Genomic DNA, 22,946 nt, shown 5'->3' on the forward strand with positions numbered 1-22,946 from the left:
GGTCCTGAACTTTGACAAAATGTTTCCAAGTATCTTCAAGTCAAAACCCAAATTTTAAGTCCAATCTCCACCATAAGTCATTTTACCAGAGAGTAAGGTTACACCAATTGTTTCAATCCAAGGCATTTTGGTCTAGGAAAGTCTCTAATGCCCCAAGTCATGAGAATCACTTTACATACATTTAGGATACAAAATTAAGTACAATTTGTAATACAAGATCCTAAGTTTTAGAGACACATCCATTATGTGAAGTCAATCGTTGATGTGATCCACTTGAAGCTCTTGATTCACTTAAACATAGAAGATCTCCTCAGGCTTTTGATTCTACTGAAAATGTCACTTGTTGCCGCAAATGAGAAGGCCAATCTCATTATAAAGTTCTTTCTTTTTTCTCTTTCACTTAATTTTCTATTTTATTTTACATATTTTGGTCTTCTTTTACATTGATGTGCTTGTTCAATTATTTTGGTCATAGTTAAAAATGTATATTATCAAGTAAATACCATGCAAATATGGGAAGATCGGTTTAATAGGGTGGACTGGATACTTAACCCTTTTCAAGGTCTACATAGATCAAAGAGGGACACAAGCATGTTTCATATTTTATATGTGTATCTTTTAGTCTGAAATAGGAGAAATATAGAAACCTACTCTCCCCTCTTCCATAAAGAACAAATACAAACAGAATTAGAAAATATAAAGGAGACAAGAGGAGAAAATTATTGAAGTTGATTTTTTGATTCCTAGGCATATGTCGTCTATATCTATTAAATGGTTACAATGTTCAAAAAAAAAAAAAAAAAAAAAAAAACTACATTACCAACCACACACATCATCAAACCACACAACCTTTCAATCTCAATTTACAAATGGTTCTGTTCATGTCCTCCCCCGAGCCCAAGCCCGAGCCCAAACCCTAAACCCGAAACCCGAAACCCGAAACCCCTACCTCTTCTTCCCTTTTTATATTGTACACGAAGTAATCTTGCATTCCCTTGATTTTAACATATTTGCAGCTTCTCAACCATGCAACATCTGGGAGATAATATTTAATGTCACACACAAAACCATCTCAATCAGATTCTCTATTCTCACTTGCTGTAGATCAATGCTATCCAATCAAACAAACACATCACGCCGCTTCTTTGGGTTCACTTCGGGGTTACCCTTTCTCATCATTGCAACGAATTCATCATAATTGATCCGCCCATCCTGTAGGCATTGGCAATGTTTATAACCATCAGCAATTTCATATATACATTAACTATCCCTAACAGATGGTATGGATGCATTAGAGAGCAATGGGTTAACCATTCCTTGCTGTTATACCCTTTTTAGTCTATACATTCAGGATTTGAAAATCAAGTGGTAATTGCTCATTGTTTAAGCAAAGACAGTTTTCTTCAAATAATCTGTTCTAATTTGGTGTCTCTATGAATTAGAATTTAGAGGTCACAGTTCCCTAAGATGTTCTTAGGTGATATGTAGAACTAAAGCTGCATTGTTTTATTTTCTGACCATAAATTACTTACATTATCAGAATCAACTTCAGAAATGATTTCCTTTATGTCTTTGTTATCATTCATGCCAAACTCGCGGAGTGCTTGCTCTAGCTCTTCTGTTGTAATATACCTGATTGAAAGATGCAGAAGAAAGGAAAAATAAAAAAACAAAAAAACATAGAGAGAGATAATTACTATAAAGAAATTTCAAATTACCATACTCATTACTGGATAATGACCACAAAGACAGTTAAGTATTTTATCAATGATTTAAAGATGTGATTTTTAATATACTATTATTATGTACCCGCTATTATCTTTATCAAAGTACTGGAATGCAGTGTAAAGATGCTCTTCTCTGTCCATTCTGTTCAGGTGCATCGTTGCTGTGACAAACTCATCATAGTCTATGGTCCCATTGCCATCTGCATCAGCCTATTTCAAAATAATAAAATCTCAAATAAATTAGAAAAAAAAATCCAGAAATTTCTATGGTTTTGGACCACTTAAAGGGTTCTCTTCATTAATCATAACCATATTTATGAGAACTTACGGCTTCCATCAGTTGTTTAACTTCATACTCAGATAGCTTGGTGCCTTGCTTGGAGAGTCCTTCTTTAAGCTCTTCGAGTGTTATAGTTCCACTGTTGTCGGTGTCTATGCTTTTGAACATTTCCTTGAGTCCCATGATTTCTTCCTCTGATAGACAACCTGCTATAATCTGCCAAGTTAAAAAAAAAGGAAAAAAAAAAGAAAAAAGAAGAGAAGCTCAGTAGAATCAAATGCAGTGGATTAGATGTTATTGACTAAGATCTTTAAGGTAGAGCAGATAGATTTTACTGTCAAAACTAATGAAAGCTTCAGATGTACAATGGTGTTATCTTATTCAGTTTGTCCTAACTCACTAAAGGGTCCCACCACTGTGGGGTCTGGGGAGGGTCAAATATATGCATCCTTACCCCTGCTTCATGGAGAAGATGTTTCCTGACTTGAACCCATGACCACTAGGTCGCAATGGAGCAACCTTACCATTGCGCCAGGGTCCGCCCTCTTTTGTCCTAAATCACTAAAAGTTACAATTTATTTCATAATGTACAGGACTATGAAATGATGGTCTTAAATCAATACAAGAAGCCTTTGAAAGGTACAATTAGAGGGATGAAAAGTATACCCGCAGAGCAACTTTCTTGAACTTGTTCATTGCTCTAAATTGTTTGAGCCTGTTTAGGACAGCATTATCAAGAGGTGTATCAGGAGCATCTCCACCTTCCTTGATCCATGGGTGATCTGTTGATCAACTTGCGTTGTCAGAAAAGCATCTAGTGGCATAATCAATGTTGAAAAAATTGAACTAAACTCACACATTCTTTTTTTTGCATCATTGGTCAAAAAGAAAGATTAAAAAAAATTGCAAGAACATGCGATGTTGGTTTCATTGTAAAGATCAAGTAGAAGTATTATCTAATGTTTAGCTTATGGAACGGCAGATTAACACCAACTAAAAGCCACTCTTCTAAGATTTCTGCTTCAATGTGATTTTATGCAATCATGCATGTTCTTTTGGGACGGAGCATCTAACTGCATCAAGAAGAGGTTAGTTTCTTCAGTTTATGAAAAATTTTCTTCTTATTTTAATTTTGACTTCTCATTGATCTTTAGTTCTTGTTCTCTCTGCTAGTAGTATCATTTCTTTGAAACTTCGTCTACCAAGTATCAAAACTTTAGTTTTTTATGTTAGTCTCAGCAGACCCAGTAAAGGCTTCTACTTTGTGAGTGATTGGGGGTAAACCCATCTTGCTTGACAGCACTGCTCCAACCCTGGTTTAAACCTAGTTTCCATCAGAACAGTAAAATCTCAACCTACTAAACATTTCAATCTGTAGTTTCTTTTCTCAAAATCCAGAAACCCAATTTTGAGAATGCTTGGGGCCCTGTTTTATTCTATTCAGGTTTAACTTTCATCAAGAAAAACAGACCAGCAGAGAGTTTTGAGTAGGTTACCAATGTTGATGTTTGTAGACCATGCTATAGATTCAAAATAAAGAAGAAACAGTAGAGAAATCAAGGTATTTTAGTTTATATCATAATTATCTACAGTCAGGATCTCTGTTCTATATTCAAATCTTTCTAGTACACGGGGGGATCGAATTTTACCATACTCAAATTAAAATTGGAGGTTCTTTATTTATCATGTCAATATGATTCCTGGTATCCAAATGTCAATCTCTAATATAAGTCCATAGGGATACAATATTACTTCTCTAGCACATCATGGCCTCAGCTAACCATCTATTGCTTTAAATTCCACAATGTGAAGTATTTATGGGGCCAAAGGGAACCAATTTGACAGTAAAAAGGAATTCGATTATAAAATTTAAGTTTGCTTATGTGAACAATGTCTTGAGGACCCGAATCAAACTTACTGAGAACCTGGAATGCTGTCAACCTCTGCTTGGGATCTGCATGTAGCATCTTCCTAACCAGATCCTTTGCTCCAGATGAAATTGCAGGCCATGGATCACTTGAAAAGTCAATATGCCCACGCAAGATAGCGTTGAAAATTCCATGCTCCGATTCTGTCATCCATTTAGTTTATTTTTGAGTCATCAATTCGGGCATCTGTAGTCCTTTGTTCTTTTTTAATTTTTGGAAAGGTGGTGGGTGCTGATGTGTTAATATGCCATAATTAAAAAAGTATGAGATAGAAGAAAGGAAAATGAGCCAATGAAGTGTACAAGAAGAGAAAATCACCAGCCCAAAATGGAGGAACTCCAGAGAGAAGAATATACAGCATGATCCCAACACTCCATATATCTACTTCTGGTCCATATCTTCTCTTCAAGACTTCAGGGGCAATGTAATATGCACTGCCAACGATATCCTTGAACACTTCACCTGTTGGAGGAATTAAACAGAATAATTTTTAGTTGAACTGAGAAATAATTAACAACTTTGAGTATCCTCTAGCATTATGGTCTTTCATGCACTACAAAAAAAAAAATGGTGGGAAGGGGGGTTTTTTTTTTTGGGGGGGGGGGGGGGGGGCTTATGCTTCAAGCCTAGAACTAAGGATATAATTTTCCATTGCTTGGCAAAAGGTCTGATAATGGTTGAAGAAACAGAAACATGAATTATGAGAAGCTTTTCATTCAACCATTTCCCCCATAAATTTCATTTTAGTCATAGCTACATTTTCTCAATTTCCTCCACAGAACTCAGATTTTGAATTTCCTTCAATTATTTAGATTTGAACTCAAGTTGTTCTAGATCCCCACCCCACTCCCAACACCCAAATATTGAGGTATACCGTTCAGCACATCTATTGTAAGAAAGAAAAATTCTGACAGCAGAAAATGCCTCAGTTTTTAAAAAATTTATAGGTCAACAAATCTAATTGGTTAAGGTGATAATATTTAAGCTACAAACCTTCTTTGTAGAACACAGATAGACCGAAATCAGTAGCCTGAAGAGGGGAATCCTCTTCCTTGTTCAATAGAAGGAAATTTTCTGGCTTGAGATCCCTATGGACAACTCCCATTGAATGACAAGTATGAACAATATTCACAATTGTCCTCAGCAGAGAAGCTGCTGCACTCTCCGTGTAATGCCCCTTGGCGATAATCCGATCAAAGAGCTCTCCTCCAGCACACAATTCCATCACTAAATGTACTGATTGCTTATCCTCATATGCTCCTTTCAATTCCACAATGTTGGGTTGACCTGTCAAATGATGCATGATCTGGACCTCTCTCCTAACATCCTCAATATCCTCCTTATTGACAAGTTTCCTTTTGGCAATCGTCTTGCACGCAAATTGCTCGCCGGAGGCCTTGTGTGTACATAGATAGGTGACTCCGAATTGCCCCCTACCGAGCTCTTTTCCTATCGTATAAATTGCTCGAACATCTTCCATTGGCCGTCCTAGAACAGGTCCAATTGGGGCATTCTTCGAAGACTTGGTGGGCGCTACACTAGAAGGCTTGTGTGAATGTTCATGAGCTCCTCCATTTTCAGACTTGGGGGCATGGCTGCCGGCAAAAGATTGAAGTTTTTGGGTTTTTGCAGCTTCTTTGTTGCCATGGGAGAAACAATTACCCATGGTAGAAGCAAAAGATTGAGGGAAGGGTCAGGGGTGAGAGAGGTGGGAGTGGGAAATTGGGGTTTTGGGGTTATAAGAAAGAGATGTTTGGGGTTGAAGGGGATGCATGTATAAAGAAGGAACAGAAGGAAGAAGCCACAACAATGAAAATAAGGGAAGAGGGTGGGAAGAAGAATGAGAACAGGTTGGACTAAGGAAGAGTCTACTGGGAGGATTGGTAATTGATGATTGATTGAAGGGCATTGTTGGGAAGATTTTGTTTTTGAAATGGGTTGAAAGAGTCGTTGGTGCAAAGTGGAGGATTTTCTAGTGAGAGACGAGAGTCAAGAGAGGGAGAGAGGTTGGGAGCATTTGGCGGGAACCAACGGTTTTCTCTCTCATGAGGTTTGAGATTAACGGCTGTGAGAGGAATGAAACCTGGACTGAGTTGGATTTGGGTTTGGCAACCCTTTGTTCTTAGTGAATTGACACAAGTGCCCTTGAATAATTTTCAGAATTATATTTTGGTCCCAAAAGGTCAACAACAGTAGTGGATGACCACAACTGTGTCACAATCTTTGCATCTCTGTTTTCAGGAAATATTAAATCTTTTTGTGGCTTAAAAGGAGATATTAAATTGGGTTCCACATTTTTTTTAAAGGAAAAAAGGGCTATGGAATCTCCTAATGAAGAGTTTTGGGCATTTGGCCCTGCCTAATAGTGTATTTTCCACTTCCAAAGAAAAAAAAAGTGTTTTCCACATTCCCTTTTTTTTTTATGCGTGTGTGTTGACCGTTGGATTAGAATTTTTTTTCCAGGAAAAATAGTGGGCCTAAGAGTATAAAACTAAGGCATCATTTAATAAGACTTCAGGAAACATTTTTTTTTTTTGGTTCTAAGAAACGAAAAACACCAAAAAAGTGTTTGATAAATGTGTTTTGTTTCTACTGTATTTTGAAACAAAAATTAAAATTTATGGGTGGGAGAAAGAGTTTGACGAAAGAAGTACGAGTTGTTTTTATGTTTTTTGAAATGATTAGAAGGAAACAAAAGGGATTATTGTGCTTGATAAAAAACACTTCCCACACCCTTCCACCTTCCTTTCTCGCAAGAACCCTCATCCCTTATGATTCGAAACACACACGACTCCCATCTTCAACCTTGAACCAGGTCATCGTTGCCATCTCTCACCTCTCATAATTTGAAACATATGCACACACGACTCTCATCTTCAACTTTCAACTACTTGGGTTACCATTGCTATCTCTCACCCCTCACAATTTGAAACACACGCACACACGACTCTCATCTTCAACCTTCAACCACCTGGGTCGGTACTGCTACTAGTAGTAGCAGAAATCATCGCTACTCTCTCTCTCTCTCTCTCTCTCTCTCTCTCTCTCTCTCTTTGTCATTCACGATGTTGCTATCTATCGGTCTCTCTCATCCATGCTGCTACCACTCTGTGAAGCTGCTGCTACCATAAGGTACATTGTAAAACCCTCCATTGCAGCCTCTTTCGTTCCCCGTCACCTAACCCTAGATAAATTTGGCGGTTTTGTTATTTGAAACCTACAAGTATGAAATAGGTTTTTGGAACACGTTAACCAAACTTTTGAACATCCCAAAAGCTGTTTTTCAGAAAGAAAACAGAAAAAAGTTGTTTCTACTATTTCTCAGCACAGAAACAACAGAAATGTTATCAATCAGTGCCTAAGTACCCAAATAAACCAAACCGTTTACTAATCAAGTTGAAAAGTTTGGGTCATTGGGGCTCCATTTTGGAGCGATTGCCGGGTTCTTCGTAAAATTTCTTCATGGGTTCTATAGTCGGGTAATGGAGTACATGCCAACCCGAAAACCATCTCATAGCTTGATGGCAACGAAAAGTGTCAGATAAAATTTTTTAGGAAACGATCCTCGTTCACCTTAGAACATTCAAAACATTTCAATTTTGTATGACCTTAGGAAGACCTTTAAGGTATTCCAATAATATATTCTTTGCGTGCATACCATTTCTCTTTCTACTAGTTCTTTTGACTAAAGCCTATGCTTAATGAATGTTATCTGGTCCTTTATAAAATCAATAATGATGTGTTACTCTACAAACAACTATGTACATGTAGCTTGTGACTTCCAAATTTTTTAAAACTAAACCACCGATTAAGTTTTAATTATTGTCATAGCTACCACATGTGTTGCCAATTGGTATTATACTATGCTAATCAATCAAACATTATCCCAACTACTTGGGGATCGGTGGCAATGTGAATCATCCACCGCACCAGGGAGATAATTGTGCAAGAAACATTTGAAGTCAACTCAATGGGTACTTCAGCTGGCATATGCATGGTTTAGGTCTTATCTTAGGTATGACTTTGAATAGAGCTGATTGGATGGCAATGATCCATGACGTTGACCCTATTTAGATGGGAATTCTCTAAGTTGTTGTGTTTCTCCGCTACTATTTTCTTTTGCTTTTATTATTCCTTTTTTGTCTTTTCATGGATTTATGTACTGACCCATTTGGTTGGGATAAAGTTCTGTTGTTTTTATTGTTGTGATGATTTATTGCAATGAAAATTGAAAGGTAGGGAAATAAAAATTTCAAATCTAAAATGAAAATATTCTCATTACCTCGATGATTACGTCATTAACTCTAAATTATCATTAACTCTAAATTATTTTGTATTTGATTATAAAATTTCACTTTACTTTGCATCTAAAATCTATGTATATGAAAGTAAAATAAAAATTACATAAAAAAAGCATCTTACTAAACATGATACAAAAATTTAATCAAAAATTTTTATGAGAAAGAGAAATAAAATAAAAAATAAGAAAACAATAATGAGTCCAGAGCCTATCTATTCTAGTTCCACGATCCTAGAAGCATTAGAAATACCAATCATCCTTAAAAAAGCCATAAATTTGACAAGTTATAAAAGAGGAAATACGAAAATGGGTATCAAACATATCCAATGGCCATCATTGTGGGTTTTGTCGCATCATCCATTTGACAAGATTTGAATTATCCACCCACACCTCTATCGTATCTTTCAGAGCCGAGTGATTATCCTTTGCAGTGAGTGCGGCTGTGGGGTGAGCATCGGATGACAGAGACCATCTGGACATGCGCCCTGAAATCGTCTCGGCCTCGGATGTTCATTACGCAACCACACTCACTATAGAGGATAATTTTGCCTCGGAGCCCTTCTGCCACTACATGGTGCAAACCATGCGAAATGCTTGGGCTTTTGATGTCAACAAGTTCCCTAAAACATCAAAACTTATAGAAGCAAAACGAAATATGGAATGAAACAACACAAAAGCTGCCCATCCTCAGAGTACAAAAATCAAGATTAATACAACCATCACAAATGAGAATGAGCCTTTCCTCCGACATCAAGTCTTGGTACTCGAATCAAGGACATGGCAGTCCATTTATATATAAGTTGAATAACTTCGGATGAAAGGAAGTTTAGCATAGGAAAACACATCTATTATGATAAAGCCAAATGAAATACATGGAGATGGTTGAAATAGAAAGGATATGACTACGGACAAGACTAGAATGCAATGACGAAGAAACTAAAAAAGTAAAATATGAAAATTAGTCAATCGGTTCATTTCAATTTTTCGGTTTGTTTTGGTTCGGTTCAAGGGAGTGACAGGGTGAATTGAAACAAAATTGAGAACCAAGTTGGTTCTGGATTTGGATACTCAAATCAATTCGGCTAGGCTTTGGTTCTAATTTGGTTCTGTAATATGGTTGTGATAAGTAAACTACCATATCAAAATTAAAATCTTGGATGTCACAACCTTAATTGTTGAACCATGAACCATGAGAGAAAGAGAAAGAGAGAGAGAGAGAGAGACTCCACTCCTGCTAGGATACTTGCGGTTTGATTAAGACGCTTACTCGTCCTATATTTCTAATAGAATCTCTGATAACAATACCTTAACCATCACAGTCCATAACCAAATCAACTAAAATCAGTGTAGCGAAATCAGAGTTTATAAACACAAGGTCAACTTCAAATCATTGGGGAGAAAACTAAATGTTAAATATATTACAATAATTGTGTTTTATCCTTAACAAGAGAAGCTATTAGGACACACATATAATATCTAAAATCATATCATAAAAAAATATGGCATGAATGATAATGGATAACATCACCCTCGGCTCATTGTGCACTATAGGCACAAATGTCGCATGCACAAACAGAGTCACGATCCTTAGGCTCTGGTGTCCACCATAATCCTCCATGGAAGAGGATGTGTCGCTATTGATACGTTCCATGGTACTTGCTTCATCATCTAAAAGAAGCATACACATGGTTGAGCTTCACTAAACCCATTGAGGGATGGGGCTCAAGCAAACAATCACATATAGTCCATGAGTGCGAAATGATGCAGTTCATTAGACAGTATCCTTGATCCTAAAAATTGCACATCAATTAACCAACGATAAAAACCTTAGTTGTGTACAGAACGCTTGCAGGTCCCGGACTGTGACCTCGGTCTCTTAGCAAACCCCTTAATAACCCCGTCTTAGTGCCATAGTTCTGAAAATCACACATCGATTACTTGGGCTCTGTCTACCTCAGGAAAAAATCACATCGTACCATGGAGGTCGTACCCTAAAAAGATTTAGCGGACCTATGATAATGGGTTATTTAACACTTAACCCCCTGTTGGCAAGGGTTCGCAGCATAGGGTATTATATCTAACCACAATAATCTATATGTCTTTCATATTGATATAATTAGTATGGCCATACAGGACCAAAAATCATACATCGACCAAACTAAATTCCATGTCCAAGCCTAATCTAGTATATATACAGTTAGTATGGCCATACAGTGCTAGAAATCACACATCGGTTACACTGTATTCCATGTCCAAGCCCAGTTCTAATGCACACCCAAATACATAATGCAATCCACACTGTGGAGATCAAGGTATCAGAATTTTCCTCGACCACACTGGATCCCACACATACACAATAATCCATAATTCATAATTTATATAGTTCAATAGAGCATACAAGTTATAAAAATCATAAAACATATGCTTGCAATGACATACAACAAAATTTTAATTTAAAACACTCCAAAATAAGTTCAGACCACCACTCACCTTGTCTGTTGACTGGGTGAGTAAATTCCCAAGTATGAATGCTTAAATAAAAACCTTTTAAGCCTCACTGAATGTGATCGTCTTTGTTCTATTTGTAAGGGTAAATGAGCGTTAACAAGTGTCAAAGAGTTTCTAAGACAATCCCTCAAAATTTTCAAAATATGCCAAAATGGCAGTACAATAAGACACATTGATAGATCATCGATAGATGACTGTTCTTGTTGGTGGGTGCTACCAGTGAGGTGGATAATGATTGATTTGGGTTGGCAGATCTATTGGTAGCTATCCACCGATTGGTGGTGGTCCTACTAGTGGCAAACCTAGAACTTGCTGAACTTCTCGGGGCTTCACCATCTCAGGTTCGATTGTTGGGATTTATTCTGTGGGTCCATAGAGGGTCTTCCCACCTTTCATTCAAGCTTGGTTGATCATGTTTTCATGAGCCATTTGAGAGTTATGTCGAATCATCGATAAAAATTCTAACCCTCCATTTGAGCCAAAATGATCTCGGAGCTCGGAAAACATACAAGGGAGTATTATGTGCATTATCTCGGCCACCAAAAGTTATTGGGGTCAAGGCATACCCTTCTAACACGAAAAACCCCGATTCTCCACCTATCTAAAACCCAAAAATGGAAAGGAAAGAGGTTGGAGAAGTTTTTCTTTTCTTCGGGAATAGCCTACAATAAGGGGGATGCTCAATGGTTCTCTTCCTACTTTTTCTCCTTCTTTTTCTCCCTTTCAAGTTTTCTTCATGTAGGAAATGAGCCTTAGGGCTCATTTTTTATACATATAATCAAGACCGTTGGGGTTGTTTTCCTATGCATTGGGCTTTGGCCAAACCAACTCAACTCGTGGTTGGGCCATTGAAACCCATCACTTTGAATCCACAAGGGGTGTAAGTAAAGTGGGTGAGTCTCATACGGTGTGGGGGCAAGAGTAGAGTAGGTCACTATGCATGTACCGAGTCCTGTGAGTAAAGAATGCAATTCTGTACAGCAAGACCCATTGGCTAATGGCCACTGGTAAGTCATTGTTTAACCAGTGGTTGCTATTGGTGGACAATACAGTTGATGTACTTTGTTCGATTTCAGCCCCTTTTTGCCAACACCTAGGGGGTTCCCTAGGGACTTGTACATAGCCTTTTGTGATGTTCCCACCATGTAAGGGGGGGTCAAGTGAGGAGATGTTTGGTCACTTACCACTAAAGCTTGGGAGATTTGAATCATTTTTAATTTGATTGGCAACTCCAGCATTGACATATAGGGTTATTCTTCATTTCTGTGCATTAGATTGCTGCAAGTAAGTAGGTAGCAGAGCTGATACTTTTGGTGCACTACATATTGACAAAAGTTCAAATTTGACCGTATTAAGATATGGGTATAACAAACATATAGAGATCATTAATTTGAGGAAAAAAAAAAACAAGGAAATACTAGTGAATTAATGATATAACAAAACACCACAATCACTCCCCATACCAAAAAGAAAAAGATGCAAATTTAATGGGAAAATGACAGAAAAACTTCACATCACCCTCCCCCATTAAAACTTATTTATTAAAGATCCATTAACAAGCCAAAAAGTGACCACTGAGTAGGATTTTTTTATTGAGGGAGTAATTCAGTTTGATTTCAGTTGGAACCGATGGTTCAACTGAAATCATAATCGAATCAAAACGAGGTAAATAATCAAGTACTCAAACCTAATATGAGTCGAATTTATTTGGTTTGGTTCGGTTTGATCTGATTAAATTTTCTTAGTTTCAATTTCAATATCTGATTTCGGTTTCAAATTGACACCCTTAGAAAATCTAAGGTGCTCTGTACCTAATCCCAATAGTCTAAATGGCAAGAGATTCCAAGGTGATTCTATGTCATGAATTTTTTTTCGTGGCTAAAGATTAGCAATTTACTATGGAAAGGAAAAGAAGAAGATTCTACTTAAAAAAAAAAAAAAAAAAAAAAAAAAAGAAGAAGAAGATGAACAAGATTAACCTGACCAAAAAAATACATAAATAAAGGTGCCACAAAGATTTCAGATCACCTCTCCAATTTCATCAATGTCATCAATGGAGCAAGTAATAAAAAAAAATCTATATTTTGGCCTCTCTTTCCTATCCCACCTTATATCATCTAAAATGGATGAATGAGAAACCACCCAACTATATCAGATTTTTGTAAAAAAATTCCTTTCTAACTAAGGAATCTGCCACCATATTAATTTCTCAGAAGCAATGAGAAATTCTCCTAGATTTTCTATCTAAGAAATTCTTGCAGAATAAATATTTTTGCATAAAGACATAAGGGATTGATTGATCATTAATACAAGTCACCGCTGAGCTTGATTCACATTACACCCAACTTCTGAAAATTAGATTTGATTAGAACACTGGAATCCCACTATCAAAAGTTGATGTGGTCCCACTATTAAAAGTTGTATAAAGGATAAAGGACCAATTGGTTAACATTGAAAAATGAGGGGTAATTTGGGTATATTAAAATACAAGGGGAGAAAAAGAGTAGAAGTTTATCTTTTTTTTTTTTCTTGAAATCAGGAAAGAAAATTAAACTAGGAGAATTTGAGTAAATGTAGGATAAGTATTGGAGAGTGATAGAAAAATTCCCTTTAGTAATTTATATCATCATGTTGAGTAATGATTACAAAGATTATCTTTCTTAAGTTTCAAAATTTTTATTTCCCTTGCAATTAAAGGGAGCCTTAAAGATTTTTTTTTTTTTTTTCTTTTTCTTTTCCTCCACTGTTAATAGAATTAAGTTTTATTGCCAACGCAAGGAAGAAAAATGTTAGTCCATCAACGAAGGATGGATTGGACTAGACTAAAGGTGTTAATTCGTTTGGTTGGGTTGGTCTTTTTCAAGGCTTAATCGGGCCTATATCCTTGGACCATGACCTACTTATTTAAGAAATGAGTTGGTCTTGATCAATCTTGTGTCAGACTTGATCAAAATGGGTTTCTCCTAATTGGGTTTTAACGAGATAATGTACCAATAAAGTCTTAAATGCTCTTTCAATGTCTTAGATTTAAGATGTTTTAATATATTTTAATAAATTATCAATAATTTAGAAAAAAAATTTATACTTAATTACATTCAATAATTGATAAAAATATCAATATATACCTTATTCTATAAGAAAAAAAATATATACAAACTTTAACCAGTTGAGACTGATAGATTGAATCGATACAAGTTTGAGACTGACACCCCTAGACTGGACTGAGCTTGCTTGTTAAACATATTTTTTTTTTTTGTTGGGTAATAGTAAACTGCAGAGCTAAAGTATCCATTAAAGACTTTGAAAGCTTAAATGACAGTTGGGGGTGTAGCTCATATGGTAGAGCGCTCGCTTCGCATGCGAGAGGCACGGGGTTCGATTCCCCGCACCTCCAATAATTTCTTTAATTATTCTTCTTCATTTACTCATCAACCAATGTAGAATAAGGAAGGAATAAGTGATCGGTTTTTGTTCTTCAAATTTCTTATGATATAGATGCTTCTCAATGATTACAGTGAAATCTTGAGGGTTAAAATTTCCTAGCAGTCTAAGTAGATGTTGGAAGCATGCTTCTAGGCATCTTAGATGATAACTCCAATGGCCAGTTTTACTTGGAGCTAAGACCATCTTGGAAATGTGAGTTGATTAAATCATTTCCATTATAATCACACTCAAGTCGTCTTGAACTTGAATTTTGAATTTCTTAAGGAAAATTGTGCTTGACTCTAACTACTACTAGTTCGTTGCCCATATAAAGGGTTGGGTTAATAACTAAGAAGAAGAATGACTTTAGATCACAACTAAGAATGAGATTTATATAGAATATCAGTTTGAAAAGGGTAAAGTAAACCTGTGAGAGTCATGTTGAGCTTAAATGGTACAGCTTCAGACTTTTGGAGAAGTCATTTTATTTTATCAGTGTAAGCTGAAGTAGCTCACAGTTGTACTGGTGTCCAAGAAGGAAATCCTTGACCGGTGATCCAGGTACTCAATCCGATGTACTGTGATTAAGTTTGTATAAAATCCTTAACCAAGTGTGTTTTTTTTTGGTTAATATAAAATCCTTAGCCAAGTGTGGCTCAGGTACTTAATTCGATGGACTATGATTGAGTTGTGTGGAAATATTTGGTTCAGTGGTCTGTATGCCAATTTGATGGACTATGGATAATTGCCAATCCGGGGGACTGAGATTGGTTTGTAAGGCTTGATTCCTACCATTTGAAAAATGAATCCTTATTCCAGTGGACTTGGGTAGTGGATATAGGAGGATCTTGAATCCGAACCACTCTAAATCCTTCTGTCTCCATTTGTCTCTTACTCATCTCACCCTCTCCCTTCAACTTGCTTCCTTCAAAGTTTGCAATATGCTTTCCTAAGTTTACATTTGTTTGCAAGTAGTTGAAGTCAAGAGACAAACAATTTAGTACCTCTCACACCTTCCAAATAATTGAAATCAAGAGCCAAATATTGAAGAGTCCATCAATTCCTTCAGGTTGAAACAAAGATTTCAAGACAATTCAAGAAGAGAATCAGTATCAGAGCAAGGTTCCTCAAAGAAGAACCTCAACCAGTTCAAGGATTTCATAAAGAAGGTCAGTTATTGATCTGTCCACCACACTTTGATGCCACAAACTATAGGAATTGGAAGGTTTGTATGAAGACATTTTTTCTTTGTCAGAAACGAAAGGAGTGACAAAGATAAAATATAGAAGTGTGATTGGTTAGATAAAGATCAAGATATGATGATGATAGAGTGATTGTTGCCTTGAAGGCCTCATGAAACCTTTGAGCTCTTCTTACAGTAGCTCTACTTCCACCAACTCTTCCATTATTCTACTTCCCTATTCTTTTTCTTCAGCACTCCTCCTATAGAAGGACAAGTAGAGAGGAGGACAGAGAAGGCTAGCATTAGTGCGTCCCACTTTTGTTTTTGGGAAAAAAATGGGGATGGCAAAATAGAACTCCACCACAAATTCATTATCGTTGTCATCCACCTCTCCAACATGTAGGGTTCACCTCTCAAACTATCCTAACCCACCCTTCCCAATGGGATAGAGTTAGTGAGGTGAGGATGAATAATGAGAAAAAGTTGTTAAGCTTCCCCATAATCATGGTAATTTGTGATTGTTTAGGTGTCTGAGGATAGGGGTGTCAATTCCAAGCCTGATTTGATCGTTTAAAACCTGAACTGGCTCGATTAAGAAACGTGTTGAGCTAGAGCTTGACACTTTTATTAATTGGTCATTCTTGGTGCAAGGGTGCTATCCTTCGGGCCCCTGATTGATTGATATATCGACTCAGTCCGGCACGTTTAAAGCTCGTTTATACCTTGCTTAGAACTTGTTGAGAGCCTGACACATTTAAAGACCGTTCAATGTCTAGCCCATTTATAGATAAATGTGTAAATATCCCGTTTAACGCCTATTTGGCCTGATTATTGGTAGCTTGATTAAAACCAGTATCTGACTTACCGTTTATAAATGCATGCCTAGCATATAAGGACCAATTACCACGAACAGATGAGAGTGCAAGGTCCTAAAGTGGGGAATCCTAATTAAGCATGACCAAAACCAATTTGACCCAACCGATTGACAACCCTATATTTGAGGGTGGGAAAGTTGTGACATGAACTCAAAATCGACCACATCATTCTTGAAGGGGGAAGTTTGAAGGGGGAAGTTGAGAAACTCACTTTCCCAAAGAGCCATGGAGCAAAAGAGAGGGAGGAAAATGACATTTGAGTCTTACCCTTTTTGCTTACAGAATCCGTTGATGATACATCATTTAATTCGATGAAAAAGAGGAGGAAACAAACCTAAACGGATGGGTTCTTAGTTGCTTTCTCTCAAACCCTATGGTTACACAACTATTATTAATTTTTTTTTTGTTGACTAAGGTGTCCGGCTAAGCTTATGTACACCTTGACTAATCCTCGGGGAGACTAGCGCAGCAACCCACTACCATGGTTTTCACTTAAATCATAGATGCATAGATGGAGAATCAAACCTAAGACCGTATGTTTATCCACACAATCCCCAATTCGCCCTAACCATCTGCGCAACCCACAGATGGGTTAAAATGTAAACCATTGCGTTAGAGATGCGACCTGATTACACAACTACTAATGTGTTTATAATTATAGATAATGGTGGCTCCAATGCAACCAGTTGATCCTAATGCTCAGTTGATGATAGGGGAAAAAAAATGAAATGGAGTAATCGTGACTGACCTACGTAATAGGGCTCGATCGAGAAAGATTTACCAAAACCATGATATGGTATCAAAGACATGAACTCTCTTAGGGTGGTTTTGGTCACTATCACGAAGAAGAAAAAAGTGTCATCAATCCTATAGAATTCGTGAATGGAATAGGTGAGTAACGAACTTGGTACGAACCGTAAACTCAGTCTCCTAAGTTCGACTCCCACCAGACACACATTGAGCCACTCGCAACGGAATTAATTTGGCTTTCAGGTTAATCTCACTAATGATCCGGTTCAGTGATTGTGGGGTTGGCTGAACTTGCGGGAATAGTCAAGCCGAAGGCCTAGAAAAAAAATCCTATAGAATTCGTTCATTCTTTGAATGCATTGTGTTGTTTATCATCCCTACGATCTTGCCTAATTGTTGGTAAGTCTTCCTCTACCAATTCGAACCCACCAAAAGAACAGAAACACAATTGCATGGTAAACTTATGATTTCATTCATAAAAAATCAAAACGAAAAGCCTGATACGATATACCCAAATCTATGTCTATTTCTTTCCTCATCCACTTGGAAAAGTCCCCTGGATGCTACCTCCCATCCTAACCCTCACAATAGTCGAGCAGTTAGCTCCAGGAAAACTGCTCCCAGAGCCATCATATCCATAGGCTTGTGAAAATCCATTAAGAAAAAAAAATAGGAGTTTGTGAAAACCAAGGCTGGATTTTTACCGGTTCTGACGAGTTAATTGACTCGGCAATAATCGATCTCCCATCCCCCATCTCTCTGCTCCGACCTCTCTTTCTCTCCTCAACCCATGCTCCGCCCTCTATCTCTCCTCACCCTCTCTTCCCCCACTTCGTCCTCTTAAGGTTTTAGTTCCTGCCATAAAGTATTGACTGAAGCTTCCCACTTCACTCAGCTCTTCTCCGCTTCTAAAGCTCCCCATATTTCTCCCTGATTCTTACGGAAAGCCAACCATACTCTCATCTCGAGGTAGAATATGAGAGCCACCTAACAAATAAGCCCTAGTAATGAGGATTGCTACAATAATGCTCCGTAAGCAATTAGAGAGAGAGAGAGAGAGATTGCTACAACATTTCAATTAATTGATACAACATATACATAGAAGCTGAAGAAAAGATTCCTAAAGAGATGAATCCATAAAGATACAGGAGAACGGTAAGCAGCAATTCCCCAATACAGGTACTAGCAATAACAGAACCACCGTGGGAAAGAGAAAGATCAACAACCGCAACAAGAAAAACCAACCCATTCAAGTACATAAATAACCCAAGAACACAAATCCAGCAAAACCCCTCTTTACCTAGAAGAAACCCAATTGGAATCCTTCCACTCCTGATGAACCCTCAACTGAGAAAAGGGGTAACCAATCTCATCTCCACAAGGAAAATACACATAATATTTAGAGTCATCTATAACACTCACCTGAGAATACGCCTCTGCGACGCCGTCTCCTCTTCCACTACCATCAAATTGTGCATAATACTTCGACTCATCTATTCGGGTGATCTTCCCTACCCACCACCCATCATTGTCATAAGCATCAACTTCTTCATCCACATGGAACACACAGACTCTGATTTCAGGAGGACGAGGCCTTACTTGGCTGTAATAAACCATCTCTCTCAGCCAACTCGACTCATCATCTGTTAATAATGTCTTATATTCCACCAAAAGTTGCTTCTTTTCCACTGAGAGAACCTTGGCTGCATAATAGGAACCCTCAAATCCTTCTTCCTTGCCGCAAATTTCGACTGAATCTCCAACTCGATAGCCCATTTTGGGTTGATCTTGCGTGTGTTTTCTATGAAAAGGGAATATTTTTAGGGTTATGGTTCTCAGAAGAAGATGAAGGAGAGATGAAAGGGAACAAGAGAAACCCCAGAAAAAAGCCACATATGTCTTTGCTTACAGAGATGGGGAAGTTAGGTTGAACTTTTACGCAGGTGGCAGTGGTTCATCTTTACAAGGGAACAATATATCATTTTCATCGATCCATAAATTACCAGCTTCTCGTGCGAAGCTGGGTAAGAATGTATAATTTGTCCCTCTCAGGATCCATCCTGTAATAGTAGGGATCTTGTGGAGGTTGCTTTTTTTTCTTTTCTTTATAAAATTAAGAACACTACTAGCCCAGTTGGTGAGACTGTGATGTGCTAAAATCACATTCATTGAATCTTGAGAATAATTTATCAAATTTGAATCCAACATAGTCAACACACTCTTGGAGTAATGTATGTTCGGTTTGAGTTAGTAGTCATCACTTTAGAACTATTTTTTAGCAAACACATCAATTTGTATCTCAGTTTCAGGATCCATACATTGATATTGAGCTAAAGGTGATATCATGAGAAATATAGGCCATTGATTTAGCTTCAAGTCGACGAAAGAATCAGTTGGATCAGAGTTCGGGAGAGAGAGATATAGTCAATTAAGTAGACATTATGTTCAACAAGTTAAGTCTTAAAAAACGCAAAAAAAAGGGAACATGTTTAAACGCGTTTTAACGTGTTTAGAACGGAAATGCTTGCCGTTGGTTTTTTTTAAGTATCTTTGAGAAGCATACAAGAAAACGTATTTTAAATGATAAAAAATGAGAATATGTTTTTAAACGCGTCCTTGCTAACAGTGCTCTTGACATGCCGTCCTCTCTGACATTTGAGATCTATTAGAAACTTTCCAATTTATGTGGGCTTAATAATTACTGGGATAGTCAATTAGAGAGTCTGGACATGAATAGGTTCGGTTCGTCACATTCTGGGATAAGCCAGCCTAACTTTTGTGGAAGTAGATTAGGGTTTGGGACAATATTGTAAATACTAGTCTCTGGGCCCTGCAACCTATGTATGATACATTTCTCTCTCTCTCTCTCTCTCTCTCTCTCTCTCTCTCTCTCCTACAAAAAAGAGAAACAAGGAGACACTCAGGGTTGTTGAAGATCCAAGAAGAAGTCACATTTTTCAAAGTTATATTCGGGTTTTCTTATTATCATCTCCCCCATACGAGCAGTGAAAGAAATGCCGGAATTCTTGTTGTAATATATGGATAATCGTGTTCTTGGCGTTCTCTGTATGGTTATGTCATCAAGGGTTTTAGATTCGAACTAAAGTGTATATAGATGAGTAACATTAGAGGGCCACCTTATACTACCTCAAAGAATGTAGTCTTGAGAGCCGAATGCCAATCTCCTTCCTCAAACTTCCATTATTGATGGTGTTTATCATAGATCCTTTCAATTATTTTTTGAACCTCCGTAAGGGTATGACACAACCTTGTTATTTTTATTTTTATTTATTAATTTTTTTTTATTATCCATATTTTTTTTTTATTATCCCTATCGATCAATTTCTATTCCACGACTTCCACTTTTGATGTTCTTAGCATATAGTACATTGGCGGAGGGAGGCCATACAATACCTCAAAGGGTATAGTCTCGATAGACAAATACAACTAGTATTGTAGCAATACTCAACCCAAGCCAACCATTTTCTCCACTCCTTGGGATGAGATCTTGTGAAATACATCTCCATAGTTTGATTAACTACCTCGCTTTAGCCTTTAGTTTAGCAGTGGTAAGCCGAACTTAGAAGCATGTTCCATTGATTTGCAACAAGTCCTTCCAAAAATTTTTGGTAAAATTGGGGTCATGGTCATGAACTATCGACTTTGGCAGCTCGTGAAGTTTGAATATTTGATCAAAAAATAATTGAGTCACTCTTGAATCTGTATAGGGTGTGATAGTGGTAGGAAGTGTGCATACTTGGAGAGCCTATCCACTAATGCTAGTACAACCGTTTTCCCCTTAGAGTTAGGAAGACCCTTCACAAATCCATAGAGATGTCCTTCCAAACTAGTTAAGAAATAGGGAGCAATCGTAACAATTTGGCTGGGATTTGCAATTCCGCCTTGTGCTATTGACACGTGCAACTAGATAATATTCCTATAATATATTTCCTCATACCTGGTGTTGCTGCTGAGAATCTGTGGAATGTTGAGTGTCGATCCTGCACAAGCACAGAAGGCAGAGGCCCAGAGGTGGCTTCTGGATTAGTCCTCAGACGCCCAAGTCAGAAACCCGTGGTGTGAATGTGTTCACTTACCTCGTTCTGTCTCATGGACCTCTTCTTATAGGATTCTTCCCCTAGAGTCCTAGTAGGAAACATCCTCCTATCTTGGGGACTTGAAGCGGTTTTGGAGGACTCCATCCTTCACATTCCCCTTCCCCCTGGGGAATATTCCCTTTTTGGGTATTATCTCTTCTCTAGGTAAATGAAGTCCTAGTGTGTCTCTGCTTCTTGAAGATGACTCCAATCTCCCCACGACCCGATCTTGACCTTCATGGTTGTACGTGGTGTCCTAGATATCTACTCGGGAGATCTTCTCTAGTGGGGTGCCACGTGTCCATGCCTCATTGGGCGGTTAATTGGAGCGTATCAGAAGCCCCCTTACTTCCTCTGGAGGACGTTTAGGGGAAGTAACACTTCTTCCTCTCTTTTTATACTTTTGATCCTTTCTTTTTGACGTCGGCCATCGTCTTGACCGAGGGAGGATCCTTCAGTCAGGTCTGCTCGGCCTTCGCCTGAGCCCCCAATTGAGGGAGGACATTTCGATTAGGTATGCTTGGCCTTGGCCTGAGCTCCCAACCGAGGGAGGACCATTTAGTCAGGTCTACTCAGTAGCCTTGGCTTGAGCTCCCAATCGGATGAGGACCCTTCGATCAGGTCTACTCGGCCTTGGCTTGAGCTTCTAACCGAGGGAGGACCCTTTGATCAGGTCTGTTTGGCCTAGGCCTGAGCCCCCAACCAAGGCAGAACCCTTCGGTTAGGTCTACTCAGCCTTAGCCTGAGCTCCCAACCATAGGAGGACCCATCAGTCAGGTCTGCTCAGCATTGGCCTGAGCTCCTAAACAAGGGAGGAACCTTCGGTCAGGTCTACTTGACCTTGGCCTAAGCTCCTAACCGAGAGAGGACCCTTTGGTCAGGTCTGCTCGGCCTTGGCCTGAGCCCCCAATGGAGGGAGAACACTTCAGTCAGGTCTGCTTAGCCTTGGCCTGAGCCCCCAATCAAGGGAGGACACTTCGGTCAGAGCTCCCACTCGAGGGAGGACCCCTCAGTTAGGTTTGTTCATCCTTGGCCTGAGCCCCCAACTGAGAGAGGACCCTTCTCTAAGCTTATCGTCTGGGTGCCAAGCTCGTGCGAGCCTCAGTAGTCTCCCTTGATGACGTGACATGGCCATTAATACTTAGGTAGTCATACCATTTTTCTCCCCTTAAGAGGTGGCCTTCATTTGTGGGCCACTACTACTTTTCCTTCAGAGGGCCTACCTTTGGTTTCGATTTTTCTTTCTTCTCATCATTCGGTTCCATCAGTTCTCCATAAGTAAGTGTGTCCGATGTCTAGTTCTACAGGGTATAGTCCTTTATCCTCGGTGAGGACGATGTTGAAACGAAGGGGTCGACACTCTGGTGGCATCCAAGGGATGTCCTCAAATTCTTCCCTAGATTCACTCTCTTCCTGCGATTCCTCATCTATAGCCACACCACGTGGGTCCAAGGGTGGCTCGAATGGTGAGGAGTTTAGAGAAAGGGTGTTTGAGTCCTGAGCCCAAACCCAGGACACCCTAGAAGTGGAGGCTCACAACATTGTTTTCACCATGGATGAATCTGAGCTCGAGGAACTGAAGGCTTCCTATAGTATCTCAGACGCGTTTGTGCTTCGAACAACGAGACCGATAGATAGGGCCAGCTATAGGAATCCTGAGGAGCTGTGCTCATACAAGGAAGCTTTCAAAGCTGGCCTTCAGCTTCCCTTTCATCCCTTTTTTTTCCCAAGTGTTTCAGCATTAAGGGATCTTCCTAACGTAGCTAATGCCGAATGGGTGGAGGCAAGTGCTGAGCTTCATCATTATCTTCTCTCGGCATCGGAGACCCCTTTCCCTTCCCCTCTTTGTCAATTGATTCCTCCTTCACGCCAGCA

General features: G+C 38.5%; 1 protein-coding gene and 1 non-coding gene across 2 annotated transcripts; one reads left to right on the plus strand and one right to left on the minus strand.

Annotated features, from left to right (window-relative positions):
- Window positions 1-833: 833 nt before the first annotated feature.
- On the minus strand, window positions 834-5,988 carry LOC122083746 (calcium-dependent protein kinase 17-like). The gene is made up of 8 exons (XM_042651637.1): window positions 4,929-5,988; window positions 4,254-4,397; window positions 3,926-4,078; window positions 2,674-2,789; window positions 2,056-2,223; window positions 1,810-1,937; window positions 1,533-1,632; window positions 834-1,212 (listed from the first exon to the last, which is right to left on the minus strand). The coding sequence occupies exons 1-8, from the start codon at window positions 5,599-5,601 to the stop codon at window positions 1,120-1,122; spliced, it is 1,575 nt and encodes a 524-aa protein (XP_042507571.1). The 5' UTR covers window positions 5,602-5,988; the 3' UTR covers window positions 834-1,119.
- An 8,076-nt stretch (window positions 5,989-14,064) lies between these two features.
- On the plus strand, window positions 14,065-14,137 carry TRNAA-CGC. Its single transcript has one exon. It is a non-coding gene; the product is annotated as a tRNA-Ala (tRNA).
- Window positions 14,138-22,946: the final 8,809 nt, after the last annotated feature.

This window comes from Macadamia integrifolia, chromosome 7 (genome assembly GCF_013358625.1).
Source record: "Macadamia integrifolia cultivar HAES 741 chromosome 7, SCU_Mint_v3, whole genome shotgun sequence".
Lineage (NCBI taxonomy): Eukaryota > Viridiplantae > Streptophyta > Magnoliopsida > Proteales > Proteaceae > Macadamia > Macadamia integrifolia.